The sequence below is a fragment of the Ornithorhynchus anatinus genome, chromosome 11 (assembly GCF_004115215.2).
Source record: "Ornithorhynchus anatinus isolate Pmale09 chromosome 11, mOrnAna1.pri.v4, whole genome shotgun sequence".
NCBI classification, from domain to species: domain Eukaryota; kingdom Metazoa; phylum Chordata; class Mammalia; order Monotremata; family Ornithorhynchidae; genus Ornithorhynchus; species Ornithorhynchus anatinus.
In genome coordinates this window covers 38,657,205-38,675,715 of record NC_041738.1, presented here as the reverse complement: position 1 = coordinate 38,675,715, position 18,511 = coordinate 38,657,205, and the positions used below count along the sequence as shown (strand labels likewise).

General features: G+C 46.9%; 1 protein-coding gene and 1 long non-coding RNA gene across 4 annotated transcripts in view; one reads left to right on the top strand and one right to left on the bottom strand.

Annotated features, from left to right (window-relative positions):
• Window positions 1–18,511, top strand: part of ZFHX3 (zinc finger homeobox 3) — a 255,905-nt gene that overhangs the window by 66,710 nt on the left and 170,684 nt on the right. For both annotated transcript variants that reach the window (XM_029075779.1, XM_029075781.2), the window contains one exon: window positions 14,720–17,484. In XM_029075779.1, coding sequence (XP_028931612.1) covers window positions 14,766–17,484 — 2,719 coding nt within the window. In that variant the 5' untranslated portion in view covers window positions 14,720–14,765. The remainder of the gene's footprint in view (window positions 1–14,719; window positions 17,485–18,511) is intronic.
• Window positions 12,172–18,487, bottom strand: LOC114815142. Of its 2 annotated transcripts, XR_003762917.2 has the most exons (5): window positions 18,393–18,487; window positions 18,239–18,313; window positions 15,498–15,689; window positions 14,203–14,305; window positions 12,172–12,344 (listed from the first exon to the last, which is right to left on the bottom strand). It is a non-coding gene; the product is annotated as an uncharacterized LOC114815142 (long non-coding RNA). The 2 variants fall into 2 exon arrangements; XR_003762915.2 differs by having other exon boundaries at window positions 18,239–18,487.

The window sequence follows — 18,511 nt, the reverse complement described above, 5'->3', positions numbered from 1 at the left end:
CTGCCATTAGGGTCACGTGCTTAAAGTTCTCGAGTCTTCCTGCGTATTGAACCAAGGTTCTTGATGTTTGGTGAGATCCAGTTTATGATGATAGGAGCTATCGTTTCATTCAAAAGGATTTTAATGCACAAAGGGTGCATTGACACTGTTAGGGCCTAGGAATAGTGAAGAGATCCTGCTCCTGTCTCTGCAGACATCCCTCCTTCCCTGAGGGAGGATGGTGAAGTCATCTCCATACTTCTGCAGTTCTTGAAGGTGTGTAAGTTGAAGTCCAACTATATGCTGAATTGTATTCATTTTTAGCTACAGGGTGGTCTGCCCACCCTGGATCTTTTTGACTGCAGCAGTCCTCTGTTGGGTAACGTATGCTTCTCGATTTGCATCTAAAGACCCAGACTTCTGAGAATCTTCTTATTGTCTAGCTCATGAGAAGTGTCCAGTCCATATTTGTCTAGCCACTTGGTTTTAGTTATTCTTAGAACTTCAGCTAATGGTGACCCCAGTGTGCCTGGTAGCACCTTGAAGTGTCTCAGTGTTCACTCTGCTACTTAAACTAGGCTACCAAGAAGTTGTCGTTCTCCAGAACATTTATAATAAGGTGCTAAATTTGGCCGCCATCATGAAACATGTTGGTTGTACAGCTAATTACGGTTTGGATTATTCTGGCCAAGATTAGTCCTGCACTCTTGGCCTATTTGTAACCATTTTAAAAATTATTATTATGGTGTCTAAGTGCTTACTAGGTGTCAAGCACTGTTCTGAGCGCTGGAGTCATTACATTAATCAGGTTGGGCACAGTCCCTGTCCCACAACCGGCTCATATCCTAAATAGGGAGAACAGGTATTAAATCCTCATTTTACAGACAAAGAAATGAAGGCACTGGGAAGTTGAGTGATTTGGCCTGAATCGCACAGCAGGCAAGTGGCTGAGCCGGAATTAGAACCCAGGTCCCTTGATTCCCAAGCTTGTGTTCTTTCCACTAAGCCACACTGCTTCCCGTGCTACTTGAGTTCCAGTGTCCCACAATAATATGATCAGTGAAATGGTGCTTTAATACTTGATTGCCTTAAAAGAGTTCCTTTACACCTAGTTGCCTGGGAATTAGCAAGCCATAGCAGATGTTGGTGCAGGGACATTGGCTCCTCAGCACATTCATGGGTTGGGGATATAGCTGTAGCTTGGAGTGGGCAAGGTGGCCGAGCAAAAGGAAGGCCAGCAGGTTGTTAGTGCCTGAAGGAAAAATCATCATTTCATCATCCCTAATGTGGACCGGTTGAAGCCGTCATCTAGGGGCTGATGCTCCATGGATCACAGAACTCCTGAAGCCGATCTGTCCCTGGGGTGCCTCCAAGATGTTTTATTCAGTAGCGGGAGATGTGAGTTGGTAACTTTAAGTGGAGGCTTGGCCTACATGCTGAACTGAAGTAAACACTCGCTGGTGAGCCGTTCAGTCCCGTGGGCCGTTATAATAATGATAATGCTGGTATTTGTTAAGCGCTTACTATGTGCAGAGCATTGTTCTAAGCTCTGGGGTAGATACAGCGTAATCAAGTTGTCCCACGGGAGGCTCACAGTCTTAATCCCCATTTTACAGATGAGGGAACTGAGGCAGAGAGAAGTGAAGTGACTTGCCCACAGTCACACAGCTGACCAAGTGGCAGAGCTTGGATTCGAACCCGTGACCTCTGACTCCCAAGCCCGGGCTCTTTTCACTGAGCCACACCGCTTCCCTCTCCCTTCTCTCTCTTCTACCCCCTTGACCACTGCACCACCAACTTTTCAGTATTTCTGCCTAGGTAGAGAGTGAACTCTCCCATGAGTCAGTTGTCAGCTGTGGATTCTGCTGTGATGAGCCTAATCAGTTCCTCTTCTAGAATTTGAGATCTGACAATCCAGAGCTTGAGGATATTTGCAGAGGTAATGCCTTACTGCCACCAGGGAGGAAAGAGTCTTTAGAAAAAGTGCAGCCAGCAACTATCTTTGCAGATTGTCCTTCATCTGATCACTGAATTTTGTTCTGTGGGACAGTATCTAATAGCATGAGTGCCACCACTGCGATTTTTGTCTATAAATAGCTTGAGGTTTTGCCACGTCGTAGCATATTTCCCAGGATATGAAGATAACTTTCTTTCGTAAGGCAAATTTCCATTTATTTTTTTAATTATAAGTGGAAAATCCACCATTAGAGGAAATCTGATGTGAGGCAGGCAGTATTTTGGCTGCTTATTTTTTCCATCCTTATGGTGAGGTGATTGACATGGTCTGGTGAGTGAGGTGTGTCACCCTCAAACTGTTTTCTCTGTACCCACCTCTGATTCATTCATTCACTCAATAGTATTTGAGCCCCTACTATGTGCAGAGCACTGTACTAAGCGCTTGGAATGTACAATTCAGCAACAGATAGAGACAGTCCCTGCCCAGGAGCGGGCTCAAAGTGTAATCGGGGGAGAGAGAGGGACAAAAACAAGACAACATCACGATAAATAGAATCAAGGGGATGTACACCTCATTAACAAAATAAATAGGGTAATAAAAATATATATAAATGAGCACGGTGCTGAGGGGAAGGGAAGAGGGAGGAGCAGAGGGAAAGGGGGCTTAGCTGAGAGGAGGTGATTGGGGGTTCTCATCTCAGCTTTTTATGCTGTCAGTGAGGGAAGCCCACTCTTCCACTATACAGAAAGCTGGGGGCTGGTGACTAATTCAGTAGCTAGAGTTTCTGAATATGTGAGAGAATTTATGTCCTCTTCCACTTGAAAAGTCTTGAGGTTTTCATGAAGATAATGCAGGCTGGCATTGTTGAACCTGATAGCAAATTAACCCCTATTCAGTTTGGAAAAACACGACTCTCTTAACTAGACATTCTCTCCTCCTTTGGCTAGGTGTTTGAGCAAGTTCTCACTTGGTGAGTCAGTCGTATTGGGTAAGACACTTTGTTCTGTTCCTAACTTTCCACGAGGCAACCGGGGTAATTATCTTTATAAATGGATTGGGACATTTGTAATTTGTAATAGCAAATGCATTCCTGAAACCGTCGCTACCAATATCCCCCTCGTACTATATGCAGAGAACTAGTTACTAATAAGGTGAGAAATCAAGCGAATGTATGAAACAAGTAGCTTGACTTCATCTCAGTTTGGGGCTTTTTTTTTTTTCATTTAAGCATAGTCTATCTCTTTTTGGTAGGTTTTGGTACTTAAGCTTTTGTGGGTTAAAGTTGAAATTCAACATATAATACTCCTTTAATGTCTCTTGGTGAGCCTTATTTCTCTTGCAGACTTCAGTGGATTGGGCTGCGTTCCAGTTCAGCTGTTTAGAAGTTCATTCCGTTTGGGGAGGGAGGGATCTTGGGCCTCTCCCCATCTCTTTAGGTTCCTGACCCAGGCCAGAGGAAGGCAAGACCTCGGAGGGGTGGGGTGAGGGGGGACTGGGTGTGGCTAAGAAGTTTGGTCTCGTGGCCTGTGAGTTTTATTCTAATGGAATTTCCCATCACTTACTGCCCTGCTGATTTCTGATCAATGAAAATGAAATTGCATCACCTCCTCAGAGGCTCCACGTATGCCTACTGCTTCCAGCTGTGTCAGTTCCGGTAAAATAATCTCATCAGGCGTGTGAGAGGGTAATAGGAAATAAAAATAAAAACCCACAATTAGCAAGAGGCCATGCAGCAGAGTAACTCTTTCCATTCCAGAAGCAGAGAGCTGGGTATGAATGCTTTTGGGGGGAAGAAGGGATTCTTTTCTTGATCCCCTTTTACCCTCCTTTTTCTTTCCCTCACCTCCCACCCCACCTTTTTTTTCTTCTACTTCACTTCTCTCTCCTTGGGGCTGACAGCTTTGAACTGAACTGCATCTCTTGTATCACCGATGTTGAAATCCTTATCACAAACAAGTTCTAATCTTGGCCTCTATGTGTCTCTTCTGCCTTTCTCTCCTCCATATATCCTTTACTCCCACTGCCCCACTCCTGCAGTCAGGCACTGAACAAATCGGAATCCTCTCTCTCAGGATCTCTTTGACATGTTAACTTTTTTAAGTCCAGCACCCTTGAAAGAGCAGTTATGAGCCAGGAGAATTTGAACCCCAGATGTACCAGAGACATTAAGTAGACTCTCTAATTCACGTCTATATTCACAGGACATGATCTCTACAATATAAAGTCACGAAGGGAAGACTGGTCTCTCTTGAGTAGTCCCGCACAAACCGTGGCTGGGCCCTAGAGGATCCCTATGATTCAGCAAGGCATAGATGAGCTAAACTGGGCCGAGCCACCTTCTTGTGGTAGAGTGCGGTGAATCAGAGCCCCAGACCCCAGCAGCTATTGACAGACCTGTGGCAACATGATATTGCCTTTAGATACTTTGTTCCTTTTACATTTTTGGTTTGGTTTATATACCAGCTAACTTCAAGAGGAATGAACTTCCAGGCATGTAGGGTGGTGACACTTCATTTATAGGCCATATTATAGGCTTGGTGGGAATGGAAAATCTGTTTCTGGCATTTCATCTAAATCACAAGAGAGAGCTCATGCTTTCTGAGGCCCTTGATTCATATTAGCAGCCGTCATAATTAGAGATGCCAAAGAATCAGTTTAGAAATCAAGTTTTAATGGCTTGTTCTGGAACCTAGCATTCTTCAGCCTGGCGAAATCTGCCATGCTGCTACGTAGCTTGTCACGATTGCTTAAATTTGGCTGATAATGCTTTGACTGTGGTGGCCACTTAAATGTATGGTAAGTGAGAGCTAGAGAGCCTGTGAGTAGCCATCATGGCTGGTTTATAGTGGACTGATTTTCATTTTAGTGAGTAGGTTCACAGGCTTAGGGAACAGTTTTTCATTTTTGTTTCTTGGGTTTTTGCTTTTTTTTTAAAGCTAGAATTGGTCAGCTCTTAACACTGGCGAATCATCCCTGCAATTAATTGTAGTTACCCCATGAGGAAGTAGGTACTGAGGTTGTCATGGGATGTAGGTGCCTTTCTTGGTTACCTACTTACTGTAGCATTTAAACAGACGAGGGGTTTAGTCTTGTCCCGAAGGCTAGAATGGAAGGGTTTCTAATGGCTTTGGAGCTGAAGAGATTGATTGGCTTTATTGGACTGGTCAGTGTCCTTCCCATCTCTCCATAATTCAGTGTGGAAATTTTTGCAAGCAATGCAGGAGGGAAAATGTCTAAAACCTTTTCTGTTGCTCACAAAGTACCTGAGATTGGAATGACCTTTTCCTATGTTCTTGGGCTACTGGACTCAAAAAAAAAAAAAAAATTGGGATGATTCAGAAGTAGTGAATGGAAGTACTTTAACGCATCACTTTTCTTATGTATGCTCCATTCCTCAGAGATATTTAGTAGAGAGTCCTATCTAAATTGATATAGTTTCAAGATTTTAGTTGGCCACCTTCCTCTGGGACCAGACGTTTTTGGGTCATAAAGAAAGCCATACAAGAAAGCAGGAAACAGAACAATCTTGCATATTAAGTTGGGTTAGGGCTAACTGGCATTTGGGTACATGCCATCCCAAGTCTAATAATAATAATAATTATGATATTTAAGTGATTACTATGTGCCAAAAGCACTCTTCTAAAAGCTGGGGCAGATACAAGGTAATCAGGTTGGACACAGTCCCTGTCCTACATGGGGTTCACAGTCTTAATCCCCTTTTTACAGATGAGGTAACTGAGTCACAGTGAATTGACTTGCCCGAGGTCACACAGCAGACAAGTGGCAGAGCTAGGATTAGAACCCATGACCATCTGATTCCCAGTCCCGTGCTCTAAATACTTAGCCACGCAGCTTCTCAGCATGTCTAATCCAAGTAATATTTAATATGCATTTGATCCATTCACCCCCCCCCCCCGCCCGAAGCAGCCTTATTTTTTTGTTCCTAAGTGCAAAACAGGTGATGCCGGGGGTGCTTTTCATTACTTTTGAGGGAAAGGGTAAATTTTAGAATTCTTCTGAAACCAGTTTAGAAAGTTCTTTGCTGTTTCTCCAGAGGCTGGGGGCACTTTTTGATGTGGCAGATTTAAATTCTGCAGTATTTTTGTGTGTGTGTGGTGTGTGTGCTTGAAAAGGACATTGTAAAATTTGAGTATTCACTCCTTTAAATTGGGTTGTGATGGGGTATGTAAGGGGAGATTTAATGTGTTTGCCAAACTGAGCTCAGGTGGCCCCTTAGAGCAGAAATCCTACTTACTCATCTGATCAGAGCAATTCCTATTGTCGTTTTTGAAACTTCCTAAAACCTTTCTTTTTAACTTAATCATAATTATGGTAGTTAAGTGCCTACTATGTGCCAAGTACTATTCTAAGCATTGGGATAGATGAGGGCACTTCAGGGTTTAGTCAGCTCTTTAATTGTCAGGATTTGATGGGACATTTCTGCCAGTTTTGACCTGGAACCTCCTGAGAAGGCCTTGCTTTTCCTAACCCTCCCCTTTTGGAGAGGGCCGTTCCCATCGTCTTTAGTTAATGTCCAGAAAAATACCTGGATAAAGCAGAGAGCCTTGGAAGACACTGGAAGTGGTGGGGGACAGGACTGAAACATTCTTCTAGGGTTGAAGGAAGAGATTTTATTTTTAGCTGTTGTGTTGGGGAGGATGTGTGTGGTTTTTGGCTTTTCATGTGATGACCCCTCTCTCTATTTCCATGCCAACTACTCAGTCCTACAGCTTCCATTTCTGTTTTGTTTAGCATCTCCTTTTGCTCCCTGCTGCTTGAAAAGCTGTTTATGCTAATGAACCAATGAAGATCTGAAGACCTTGCTGTGCCTATGCATGTGTGAGTCGGGCTGTGTGTGTGTATATGTGTGTGTTTTCTCCCCCATTAATGAGCGTGCGCAGGGCAACCCTTGTTTATATTGTCAATGTGCCAGTTCCGGAGCCCTGTGCCAGAGCCAGCTGAAGATGGTGAGCCCTCCGTGTGGTTTTCTTCCTGCTGGGAGGAAAACACACTTCATGTTCAAAGAGGGAGTTAGTTCTGGAGATGCCTGCTGAGTGAGATTTTCCTTTGCCTAAGGCCACCTTTCACTTCACCCTTCTCTGGTGCTGCCTGTCCTGATGTATCAGTTAGCTGAGGGAGTATAAAGAAGGATATTTCCATTACCGTCTCACTATCCAAGGGGGTTGTGTGCTTCCTGGGTAGAAAACCGTTAGCCACTGCTCTCGGAAATAGGGGCCCGGAGCCAGGAATACCGGATTCAATTGGGATTTATTGTTAATCAGATAAGTATTATGAAAGGCATCCCATACACTTTCCCCTGTCCCGGGCCCCTCCTGTATGTGGGTACAACGTGCGTGTCAGGCATACGGAAGAAACTTGTCTCTGCAGGGTTAAACTACAGTGGTGAATTCTACCATTCCTCTTAAAAGTTCTACTGATTAGCAGGCTCCAATAAGAATCCTGGGACGGCCAGACAACCACAAATTTAAGATCCTCGACCAAATCTAGGAGGTGAATCTCTAAGACTCATCTCCGTGATTTTATCCTCCGTCTTCTGGGTCATCACCACCGCTTTTATCTCTAAAAGGGCTTTGCAATGGGGCCCCTTGTGAAATTACATCCTCTGACTTAAGCAGGGAAGGCGAGTTAGAGTGACTGTACATTTTAGGCTCCTGTCTCCTTTTGGTTGTGGAAACAATCCCAACATGGTTTGGAGCCCAGCCTCAACATGCTTGTGTTGCAGGCACTTGCCTTGCACGAGATGCTGTGTGCGCTAAGTGAAAGGGTTCAGTAAAGTTATTCCCACTTGTGTTTGTGTGAGTTGCCCTGCCAGGAAGAGAAGGGACTCTCCCACTTCCTTGGGATTTAGGATGATGAGTAGTGTAAGTACATCTTGAGCAGTGTAGCTAGATGCTAAGAGCCAAGCAGTCTCAGTTTTACTATTTGCCTTTGTGCTCCTCTGTAAGTATTTTTAATCACTCTTAACTTTTACTGTGTGAATGTTTAACAACAAAAAAATGGTTCCATCTCCAAGCAAAAGCTCATCTCCTTTAAACACCCAGAGAGAGCTCCAAAATCCTAGTTCTTCATTCGATCTAACTTCTTCCTTCTTCCCTCCTCCATGCCTATGCTGTAACCACAATATTGAGGTTATTGTGGATTCCCTGCAGAATGGACTGAGCTAGCAGTTTTCGCTTCCAGCCTGATTTATGTTCATGCTGGAAATAGCACAGATGCACTTATTAGCTAACATGAAGCTGTGAGGCCTGAACATTTCAACTGTGTTTCCTGGCAGCAGTCCCCTCAGCACAAGCGAACTAGTTAAAGGATGTTTTGCACTCCCAAGAAAATTAATGAAAATTATTTGTCAGATTTACAGGATAAGCTCCACCAATACAATTGACTTTTGCCCACTGTTGAACATTTATCAACTTACTGGGCACCAGTAAAAAAACCACTCCGTTCAGAACACCAAGTTTAGTCATTCATGGTTTCTACCCAGTGATGGGCTTGGAAACTAAGCAGATGAAAAATCAGTCAATCATATTTGAGCACTTAGTGGGTGCAGAGCACTGTCCTAATGAAATTCTCCTTCCTGGTTTGTGTGGGATGTGGAAAAGTCCCCAGACCCTCCCCAGCTCACCCCAATTTATTCAGGTTTTGAATTCATTTCTTCTTTGCGCCAGTACTACTTTTGCCAAGTGGAGGGTATAGGAGTTCTTTCTTTCCCTGATGGTATTTGAGCCTCCATTATATTGTGCTTATCAGAAGCCCCCCTCCTCACTTAGGATGAGAGCTGCTTTTCATTTATGTAATGAAATCTACTGTCCAAATTCAGGCTCATAATAGTGTCTCAGGCAAACGTCTGTGTTATAGAATTCCTTGGAATTCTGCCCATGTTTACAGTGACCATTTAACTCATCCATTCCGAAGGAGATACCCATCTGGAAACTGTTGATTTGCCTGGAGAAAAAGTGAGTGAGTCTTGGAGGGAGAGATGTTTTCAATTCTCTTTCTCTTCTCCCACCGTCCCTCCTAAACTTCAGATTTCCCCTCCACACCGTGCCCCCTCCTCCCACTCCTTCATACACTTCCAAAATACTGTCCCTGAATTTTTACAATAAAGCAGATTTTGAAGCAGTAGGAGAGGTTGATTGTTAATGACCATTTGTGCGGGGTCATCGGAAACAATATTACTCAATAAGAAGCTTGGACTGTTTTGTGTTGGCCATTCCTTAAAAATTAAAGAGAAAATTAAAATCAGATGCTGACAAGGTTCATCTCTGCACTCTGAAGGGCCACATCATCTCTCCCACCATCTTGTTGCAAAACAAATGTCCCCCAGTGGGCAACTAGCATTCCAGGAATTCATTGCAATTTGAAGAACAAGTCTGCAGATACATGCCTAGACATTGGAGCCTACCCTGACCGGTAGCTGCTTTACAAGCCACTGGTGGGTAAAGGGTGTTAGGAGGGAAAGGGAAGGGGAAAATATCCATGGAAGAAGAGACATTGTCTTGATTTCAAAAAAACACCATCAATTCCCCCACTTCAGTATTAGAAATTTGAAGAGTGACTTGTCTTAATATCGTTTATCTGCAAGGGGGGAAATACTCATAACATTTTCTTAGGGGCTTTATCCTTTCCGCCTCCATTCCCAGAACTTGATTTCTGGTTTCCTGAGATGAGAATTCTGGAAATGTATAATGTTTATCAAAGCTTCTTTTATTAGAGCACAATGCTTGCGATGAATTGGCTGGGGTAGGAAGTGGAGGGGGCCTAATTCAATATAGTCTTAGAATGTATAGCAATATTTACTGGATACAGCCTAGGCTTACTTAGTATTCTGGGTTTGAAGCCCTCACTCCCAGGATTCTTGCTGGGAGAGAGGCTCCTGTAGAAGAGGATTTACTAGGTGGAACCTCAAGGTTTCTCTCCTTGAGAAACCGTTTAGACATTTGTCTTTCCTGCCTGTTTACTCCCTTCTTGATGCCACGTGGGTTATTAATGGAGGGAACGGTTTCTCACTGTCTCTCTTCCCCTTTTGTTTTTCCTTCCTTCCCCATCGCTTCCAGTCTTGGTTTACTGCCAAACAGCCTCTTGTGAAAGGACCGCCTAATTAACCCTGCGCTAATTAACAATTTAAAATTACACAGTACGGCTGTTCATATTTAATTCTCAGGAAGCCTGGGCAACAGCAGGATCCCCCCTCCGCCCCCCTCTTCTTCTCTCCATTCAACCTCTCCCTCTGGTCCCCTCCCTTCATTCCCTCTCCCTCCTCCCTCCCCCTCATATACTCACCATTCTCTTGCTGTGACTTCTGCATCTTAACCAACAATTTTCTTGAAAAGGAGTACGAAAGTACTGCTATATCAGTCAAAAGCCTGATTCTTCCTAAAAGTGCAAGGGAGCAGAGGCCCTGGCTGTATCCCTTGAAAATGCTAATTGCTTTTTTTTGTTTCATTTTTGTGTGTTTCTTAAGTGAAGGGTGGGCTAGAATTCTCTAGGGCCAAACTTGCTTCAAGTGGCAAATTATCTTTTTTTTATTATTATTATTCATTTAACTTAGGTGGAATGGACTAGAACTAGAAACTGCCTTGTGAGAGGGAATTAAGGAGGCACTTAATAAAGAATTATTAGTAGTACGAGGACTTTGGGGGACATTTTTCTAGTCTTTACCCATCCTCCTTCCTTTTGCCGAGCGGGAAAAAACTGGTGAAGTTCTCTTTGTGCCATATCATGCTCCCCTTCAAAAAGCCTTTTTCAGGGGACTAACTCAGTGCGTTTCCTAATAGTTTCCAGGGACCTTTTTTTTTTTCCTTCTAGACTGTTGCACCAGCGGGCTCGGTAACTTGAGGCTAAAAGGGAAATTGGGTAAAAATGTGTGGCAGGAATGAAGCAGGCAGTGGCAGAAGAGGGAGGGATTGTAATGGGGTGAGTGGAACGAAAGGTAGTGAAAGAAGAGAAAAAAGGATAAGAGGCTAGAGGAGTGATTGAATGAGAGGGGCTCCGTAGCATGTGGAAGCATGGGGACTCTTTGGGTTCTCAGACTGCTCTCTATAACTGAAGATCATTGATTTTACGGGAAACCATGTTTACAGACAGAGTGCTGATCGACCTGACGAGTTGACTTCTGCCTCCTTAAGTAAGAACTACCTTTTTCTTATTGACTGGCTGATAAACAGAGCGAGAGAGATGGGCAAAGGGGGAGAGGATGGGAAAGTGTGAGATGCATAGAGGTGCTTGTGCTGAAGAAATCGAGCAGTTTTATGAGGTATTTTTTTCTTTCAGAACTCTTCCACCTCTTTTCCCTTTAAAATAAATAAAATTTAAATGCTTACTATGTGTTGAACCCTATACTAAGCATTGGGGTTAGATACAAGGTAATCAGGTCACACATGAGGCTCACGGTCTAAGTAGGAGGGAGAACAGGAGTTGAATCACCATTTTGCAGTTGAGGAAATTGAGTCAGAGGTAAGTGAAGTGACTTGACTAAGTTTACACATCAGGTAAGTGGCGGAGCCAGGATTAAAACCCAGGACCTTTGACTCCCAGACCTGTGCTCTTTTCACTAGGCCACATTGCTTGTCAAAATCTAGGGCGGGGCGAGGGAGGCTGCACTTCTAGAAGTCAGACCTTCAGTAGAACTGACCAGTTTGGCGCTGTATAGAGGACTGATGCTAATGACTGTTCTCAGAGGGGAAGGTGCATGTCCATGTCATTCCTAGGAATCTGAAGGCTCTTGTTTTCTTACGGTATTTTCTTAAGTGCTTATTTTGTAGCAGGCACTGTACTAAGAGCTGGGGTAGAGTCAACCTAATCAGGTTGGACACAGTCCATGTCCGACATGGGGCTCCCAGTCTTAATCCCCATTTTACAGATGAAGTAACTGAAGCACAGACAAGTTAACTGATTTGCCCAAGGTCACACAGCAGACGAGTGAGAAGCAGCTTGGCCTAGTGGATAGAGCACAGGCCTGGGAGTCAGAAGGACCTGGGCTCTAATCCTGGCTCTCACTTGTCTGCTCTATGTCCTCGGGCAAGTCACTTACTTTCTCTGTGCCTCCATTGCCTCATCTGTAAATTGGGAATTAAGACTCAGTCCTGTGTGGGACAGGGGCTGTGCCCAACCTAATTAAGTGGTATCTACCCCAGCACTTAGTACAATGTCTGACACATAGAAAGTGCTTAACAAATATTTAAAAAAAAGTGGCAGAGCCGGGATTAGAACTCAGATCCTTTTTTGATTTATAGGCCCCTGCTCTATCCACCAGGCCACGGCGCTTGCCCCACACCAAGCCAAATAGGATGGCACTTTTGAGTGAGAACCCCAACCTGGGATAGATGGATCTGATGAGTGCTTTGTTGCTATCCAGCGTAGAAATATTTTCATTCATGCTTCTCCCCTCCTTTGGAAAAAAAAAAAAAAAGAAAATGAAGCAACTTTTTTTTTTTAAAGTAGCAGCTCCTTAGCAGAATAATTTGCTGAGGGGGAGGGTTTGTTGGAATAAAGTAGAGGAAGAAAAGCCCACCAATTAATTGATAAACGCTTGCAGGTTTCTTTGGCCTGGCCTGGCCTGGGGAGGAGATTGGCTTTCCTGTCAATAAACAAGTCCCCAGTGCAGCATCAAAGCTGCACTCCTTTATCAATCGTGGCCTCCCCTTCCCGCATGTTCCTGTAACTTACCAAGCATTTATGACATTGATTTTACAATCAGACTGTTAACCCTCCCGCCCCTTCAGCTCTGCCCACCTTTTTGGCCTGAGCTGTCAGTCATGTGTCTCCTAGCCAGTCAAGGGCGTTCTCTGCAACAGTCACCCAGAAACTCATCCTTGACTCTACTCCGATCCCGCAGGGGCGGTCTTAAGTCTGTGGCGCGACTTCTAGGGCTTAATCGTTTTTATACAGAAAGACCATCTGAGAAACATTAAACTCTTAATTGTCCTGGAGTTTGAGGTGAGAAGCAGGGAAGTATTTTAAAAAGTAAAACTTGTCATTTTGCAGCAAGTTCTTCCCTAAGGGATGGCAGGCAAACTTGCTTTCCCAGCCTTATCCTGAGGAGGAGCTATTAGCTCACTCAAGGATCAAGATTTGAAGAGGGAGGGGGCAGAAAAACCTCCCTAGGTCCCCTATGCCTTCCTCTTCTTGGGGGCAGGGGGCGTTTATAAGAGTGTGCCCGTGTGATGTGTGATTTTGGAGCCAGGGATGGAGAATTAGTAAGGAGGAGGTGGCTTATGTCTTTCAGTCCGAGGGAGCAAGATTGAACCTCGCTGTGAGCAAAGATGCAGGCAGCAGCGATGTAGCTACAGCTACTGAATAACTGCACCTGTGATGTAGTTGCCAGAGGAGAGCCCGGGATGTTGCTCACCTGTCCCTCGGGACGCACCGACTCTCAAAGGGCATACGCACTTCAGTGACACTTTGCTCTCCGGAATGGAAAGCCTCAGGGTTGAAGGACAGCTGCTTGGTTAGTGTTGGATAACTAAGAGGCAGGTGTGGAGTGGAAGGATGGCTGAGCACAGCTGGTGTCCCCTGCCAGAAAAAGCTCCCAAATGAGTGTTGGAATGGCTGAATTAAAGTTCAGTAGTCCCACTTCCTGAGCATTCAGGGTATGTTCTGTTGGTTAAGGGGATGAAACCTCAGCATAATCTTGCGAGGGCTTTAAAAGCATATTGTTCTCATTAACGTGGTGGCTGTATTTTTTCAATTTATTTCAAATTTTAAATCTGCTGCATTCAAGGAAGTGTCCTGTTGTTGGGGTAGAGTGGCAGGTAAACCAACTGCTACATCAGCACCGGGTACACAGCCGCAAGAAAGTCGCTAACTCGCCCGCCTAGAGCTTCCATTTTGGTGTATGTAAAATAGGGGGGTTGCTTTGCTCCTAAGCGTTGAGGAAAACTAATGGCTGACGAGTCATTCAGTCCACGATGGGGGCCAGCCGAGTGGTAGGCCCCGTTCAGAATGGATTCCAGGGAAATCGAAATCCAAGTACACCTAGCCGTTCAGGATTTTTACACTGAACTCAAGCAAAAACACTGCTGTTTTCCATTACAACATTATTGTTAGATCCACTTGCAGCTTTTTGGGCCATTCTCTGGAGGGTGTTAGATCTCTCCCCTCCCCTCTTTCCCATCCCATCTGCTAATCCCCTATCCCACTCACTTTCTTACTCCTCTCTACCTGAATTTGTGGTTGGTTTTGGTTTTTAGAGCCACGATTCCTTCAAGTCCGTTACCCCGTGCCCGGGACTGGGGTAAAACATGTACCTTTCTCTTCTAGTCCTTGTCATTCTGCGCCCACTCTAACGCTGTGTGTTCTGTAGTGGCCGAAATTCATCATTTGGTCTGTGGGGTGATGGAGGAGCAGGACCTGGGAAGAGCAGGAAGAGCAGCAGGAGTAGTGCTCCTGCCCTGTCCTCCCAACTGCTTCAGCCCTGCGTGGGCATCTGCAGTAACTTCCGTTGGCTTTGTTAACTTTTGAACCAATTTGGATTATGTCTTGGGGGTGATTTGTGGGGACCCTTACTCCTCCAGTGACCCGTCCTTTAAAAATTAGTTCTGGTGTTGTGGGTATAGTTGGTGTCACCTAAAGTACTCTGTGTGGAACCTGATGGCCTTGGCCCTCTTAACATCTTTCCTTTCTCTTTCTCCCTCTCTCTCTTTCTTCCCCCCTCTCTCTCTCCCTCTCTCTCCCTACTCCTCTCTTTTCACACTCACTCTCTCTCTCCCTCCCTCTCTTCTCTTCCTCCTCTCCCTCCTCTTCCCGTCCCTTTGCTGTCTTCAGGTCCGAACCGTACTGGGTGCAATGAAAGCTCCATGCAGGCCTTACCATGGAAGGCTGTGACTCGCCTGTCATCTCTGGGAAGGACAATGGGTGTAGTATCCCTCAGCACCAGCAATGGACTGAACTCAACAGCACCCACCTCCCTGACAAACCCAGTAGCATGGAGCAGTCCCCGCCGGAAAACCACGGGCCCCTAGACGGCCTGCGGGCCCCCTTCAACGAGCGCATCCTGGACAGCGCCAACTCGGCCGGCCCCAACGCCGAGCTCGCCAGCAAAGAGGTCAGCTGCAACGAATGCTCGGCCTCCTTTGCCAGTTTACAGACCTACATGGAGCACCACTGCCCCGGTGCCCGCCCGCCCCTCCCCCTGAGGGAGGAGAGCGGGAGCGACACCAGTGAGGAGGGGGATGAGGAGAGTGACGTGGAGAACCTGGCTGGGGAGATCGTCTACCAGCCGGACGGCTCGGCGTACATCGTTGAGAGCGTCAGCCAGTTGATCCAAAGCGGGGGACTCTGTGGCAGCGGCAACGGCAGCGGGGCTCTCCCGTCCCTCTTTGTGAACTCTCTACCCACTGCCGGGGGCAAACCAGGGGAACCCTCCTCCGCAGCACCGGTCTACCCACAGATCATCAATACTTTCCACATAGCCTCATCCTTCGGGAAGTGGTTTGAGGGCTCAGACCAGGCCTTCCCGAATACCTCAGCCCTGACGGGCATCAGCCCCGTCCTGCACAGCTTCCGCGTTTTCGATGTGCGACACAAAAGCAACAAGGATTACCTGAACAGCGACGGTTCTGCCAAAAGCTCCTGCGTATCCAAAGATGTTCCCAACAATGTGGACCTGTCCAAATTCGATGGCTTCGTGCTCTACGGGAAGAGGAAGCCCATCCTGATGTGCTTCCTGTGCAAGCTCTCCTTCGGGTACGTCCGCTCGTTCGTGACCCATGCGGTGCATGACCATCGAATGACCCTGAGCGAAGAGGAGCGGAAGATTCTTAGCCATAAGAACATCTCCGCTATCATCCAAGGGATAGGCAAAGACAAGGAACCCCTTGTAAGTTTTCTGGAACCAAAAAACAAAAACTTTCAACACCCTTTAGTTTCTGCAGCTAACCTCATAGGCCCCGGACACAGTTTTTATGGGAAATTTAGTGGCATTCGAATGGAAGGAGAGGAGGTCCTCCAGGCCGGCCCCGCCAGCGGAGCGGAGCAGCCCCAGTCCGGCCTTCTGGCGCCCGGCACCCTCTTGAATCTCGGCGGGCTGACCAGCTCGGCTCTGAAGACCCCGATTACCTCAGTCCCCCTGGGCCCGCTTGCTTCCAGCCCGACCAAATCCTCAGAGGGCAAGGACCCCGGGGTAGCCGAGGGTGAGAAGCAAGAAGTGGGCGACCAGGATAGCCTCTCAGAGAAGGCAGAGCCAGCCGAGGACGGAGAAGAGGAGGAGGAAGAGGAGGAGGAGGAGGAGGAGGAAGAGGACGTGGAGGAGGAGGAGGAGGAAGAGGAGGAGGAGGAAGATGAGGGTTGCAAAGGACTCTTTCCGAGTGAGTTGGAGGATGAATTGGAGGACAGGCCCCCCGAGGAGTCTGGGGTCGTGGCAGGTAGCAGCAGCAAAAAGGACCTTGCTCTCTCAAACCAAAGCATTTCTAACTCTCCCTTAATGCCTAACGTGCTCCAGACCTTGTCGAGGAGCACAGCTTCTACTAGTTCTAATTCTGCTTCTTCCTTTGTTGTCTTCGATGGTGCAAACAGGAGGAATCGTTTAAGCTTTAACAGTGAGGGGGTCAGGGCCAGCGTGGCAGAGGGCAGCAGGAGGTTGGACTTCGTTGACGAAAGTGCCAATAAGGACAATGCCACAGCACCGGAACCAAATGAAAGCGCGGAGGGTGACGATGGGAGCTACCTCTCCCATCACCAGCACGCTGGCACCCTCTGCGAGCTGGGGGTCGGGGAGTGCCCCTCGGGGAGTGGCGTGGAGTGCCCAAAGTGCGACACGGTCCTGGGCTCCTCACGCTCGCTGGGCGGGCATATGACGATGATGCATTCTCGTAACTCATGTAAGACTCTCAAGTGTCCCAAGTGCAATTGGCACTACAAGTACCAGCAGACGCTCGAGGCGCACATGAAGGAGAAGCACCCGGAGCCCGGAGGCTCCTGTGTCTACTGCAAAAGCGGGCAGCCTCATCCGCGGTTGGCACGGGGCGAGAGCTACACCTGTGGTTACAAGCCCTTCCGCTGTGAGGTCTGTAACTACTCTACTACTACCAAAGGCAACCTCAGTATTCATATGCAGTCTGACAAGCATCTCAACAACATGCAGAACCTGCAGAACGGAGGCGGGGAGCAAGTCTTCAGCCACACGGCCGGGGCGGCGGCGGCCGCGGCCGCGGCAGCGGCGGCCAACATTGGGAGCACCTGCGGGGCCCCCTCACCCACCAAACCAAAAACCAAACCCACCTGGCGGTGTGAGGTTTGCGACTACGAGACCAACGTTGCCAGGAACCTCCGTATCCACATGACCAGTGAGAAGCACATGCACAATATGATGTTGCTTCAGCAGAACATGACTCAGATCCAACACAACCGGCACTTGGGCCTCGGCAGTCTGCCCTCGCCGGCCGAGGCTGAGCTTTACCAGTACTACCTGGCGCAGAATATGAATCTGCCCAACCTGAAGATGGACAGCGCTGCCACGGATGCACAGTTCATGATGGGTGGATTCCAGCTGGATCCCACCAATCCCATGACCGCAATGGCTCCAACTTTAGGTGAGGTTGAACTGTTTTATTCCGTTTTTTGGTTCGGCTTCGGTGTGGAGATGCGGGGGTTGGATAGTAGAGGGTGTTGACGGGGTTGCCATGGATTCATTTTTCTCGACCCACGTCACTGGGGGAGCGGGGAGGGAGCAGGGGGATTTGAGTGTCTGGTAGACTTTCCTCAGGGTGTCACGGCAGTCCTCTAAAATCCTCATACCCTTGCATGTCGTGTCCGTGAATGAATTGATTTATGTCGACCTTCCGTTTCTCACCGTTGTGCACGTACATTTTGATAGTACACCCTCGCTTTCTCCTCTTCAGTGTGTGCATGCCTCCTCCTTACTTTCTCTTTCCTCTTCCTCTTCCTCCTCCTCTCCTCTCTCCCCCATCAAGTCCGGACACGTTGGTAGTTCTCCCTCTCCTTCCATCTTCCCCCCTCCACCCCCCTGCCATCCCACCCCGCCTTTTTCATTCTAGTAAGCATTTCCTGAAAATCCTAATTAACTAGCTGAATTGTATATAAGAGTAATTCTATTTGAAGACCCGGGAACTCTGCAGAGTACTTTGAAAATGCGCTTTACCAAGGGCCTTCCTGAACTCTGGGAACCTCAACTGATAGGAAGCGTGATATTTCTCCAGAGCCTTCAGCATGCTTTTGGTACGAAGAAATACGTCTTCTTATCACCCACTTCTTGTGGCTTTGAGGGTTCTTTTTGGGTGAAGTCTAGATGAGCCGAAGTGGGAATGGACTGAGGACTAGAGTTACCTTAAATCAGATGCCACCTTGGTTGACTGGAGAAGCGTGAGTCATAAACATGGCTGGATGTTCGTACTTGGACAGCTGCGAGCGAGGGTAAGTTTAGACTTTAATACTGGTGGGATTCTTAGCAAAAGAGGTTTGAACACCAGGAAGAACTTACACTGGGAGCATGGCTTCTGATTGAGAATAACCGAGTGGGATTTAGTCATTTGAGGGGGAGACAAGGGCAAGACTAGAGGGAGGAGATCCTTGTTTTGGAATGTAAGGTGCAGTAGATAA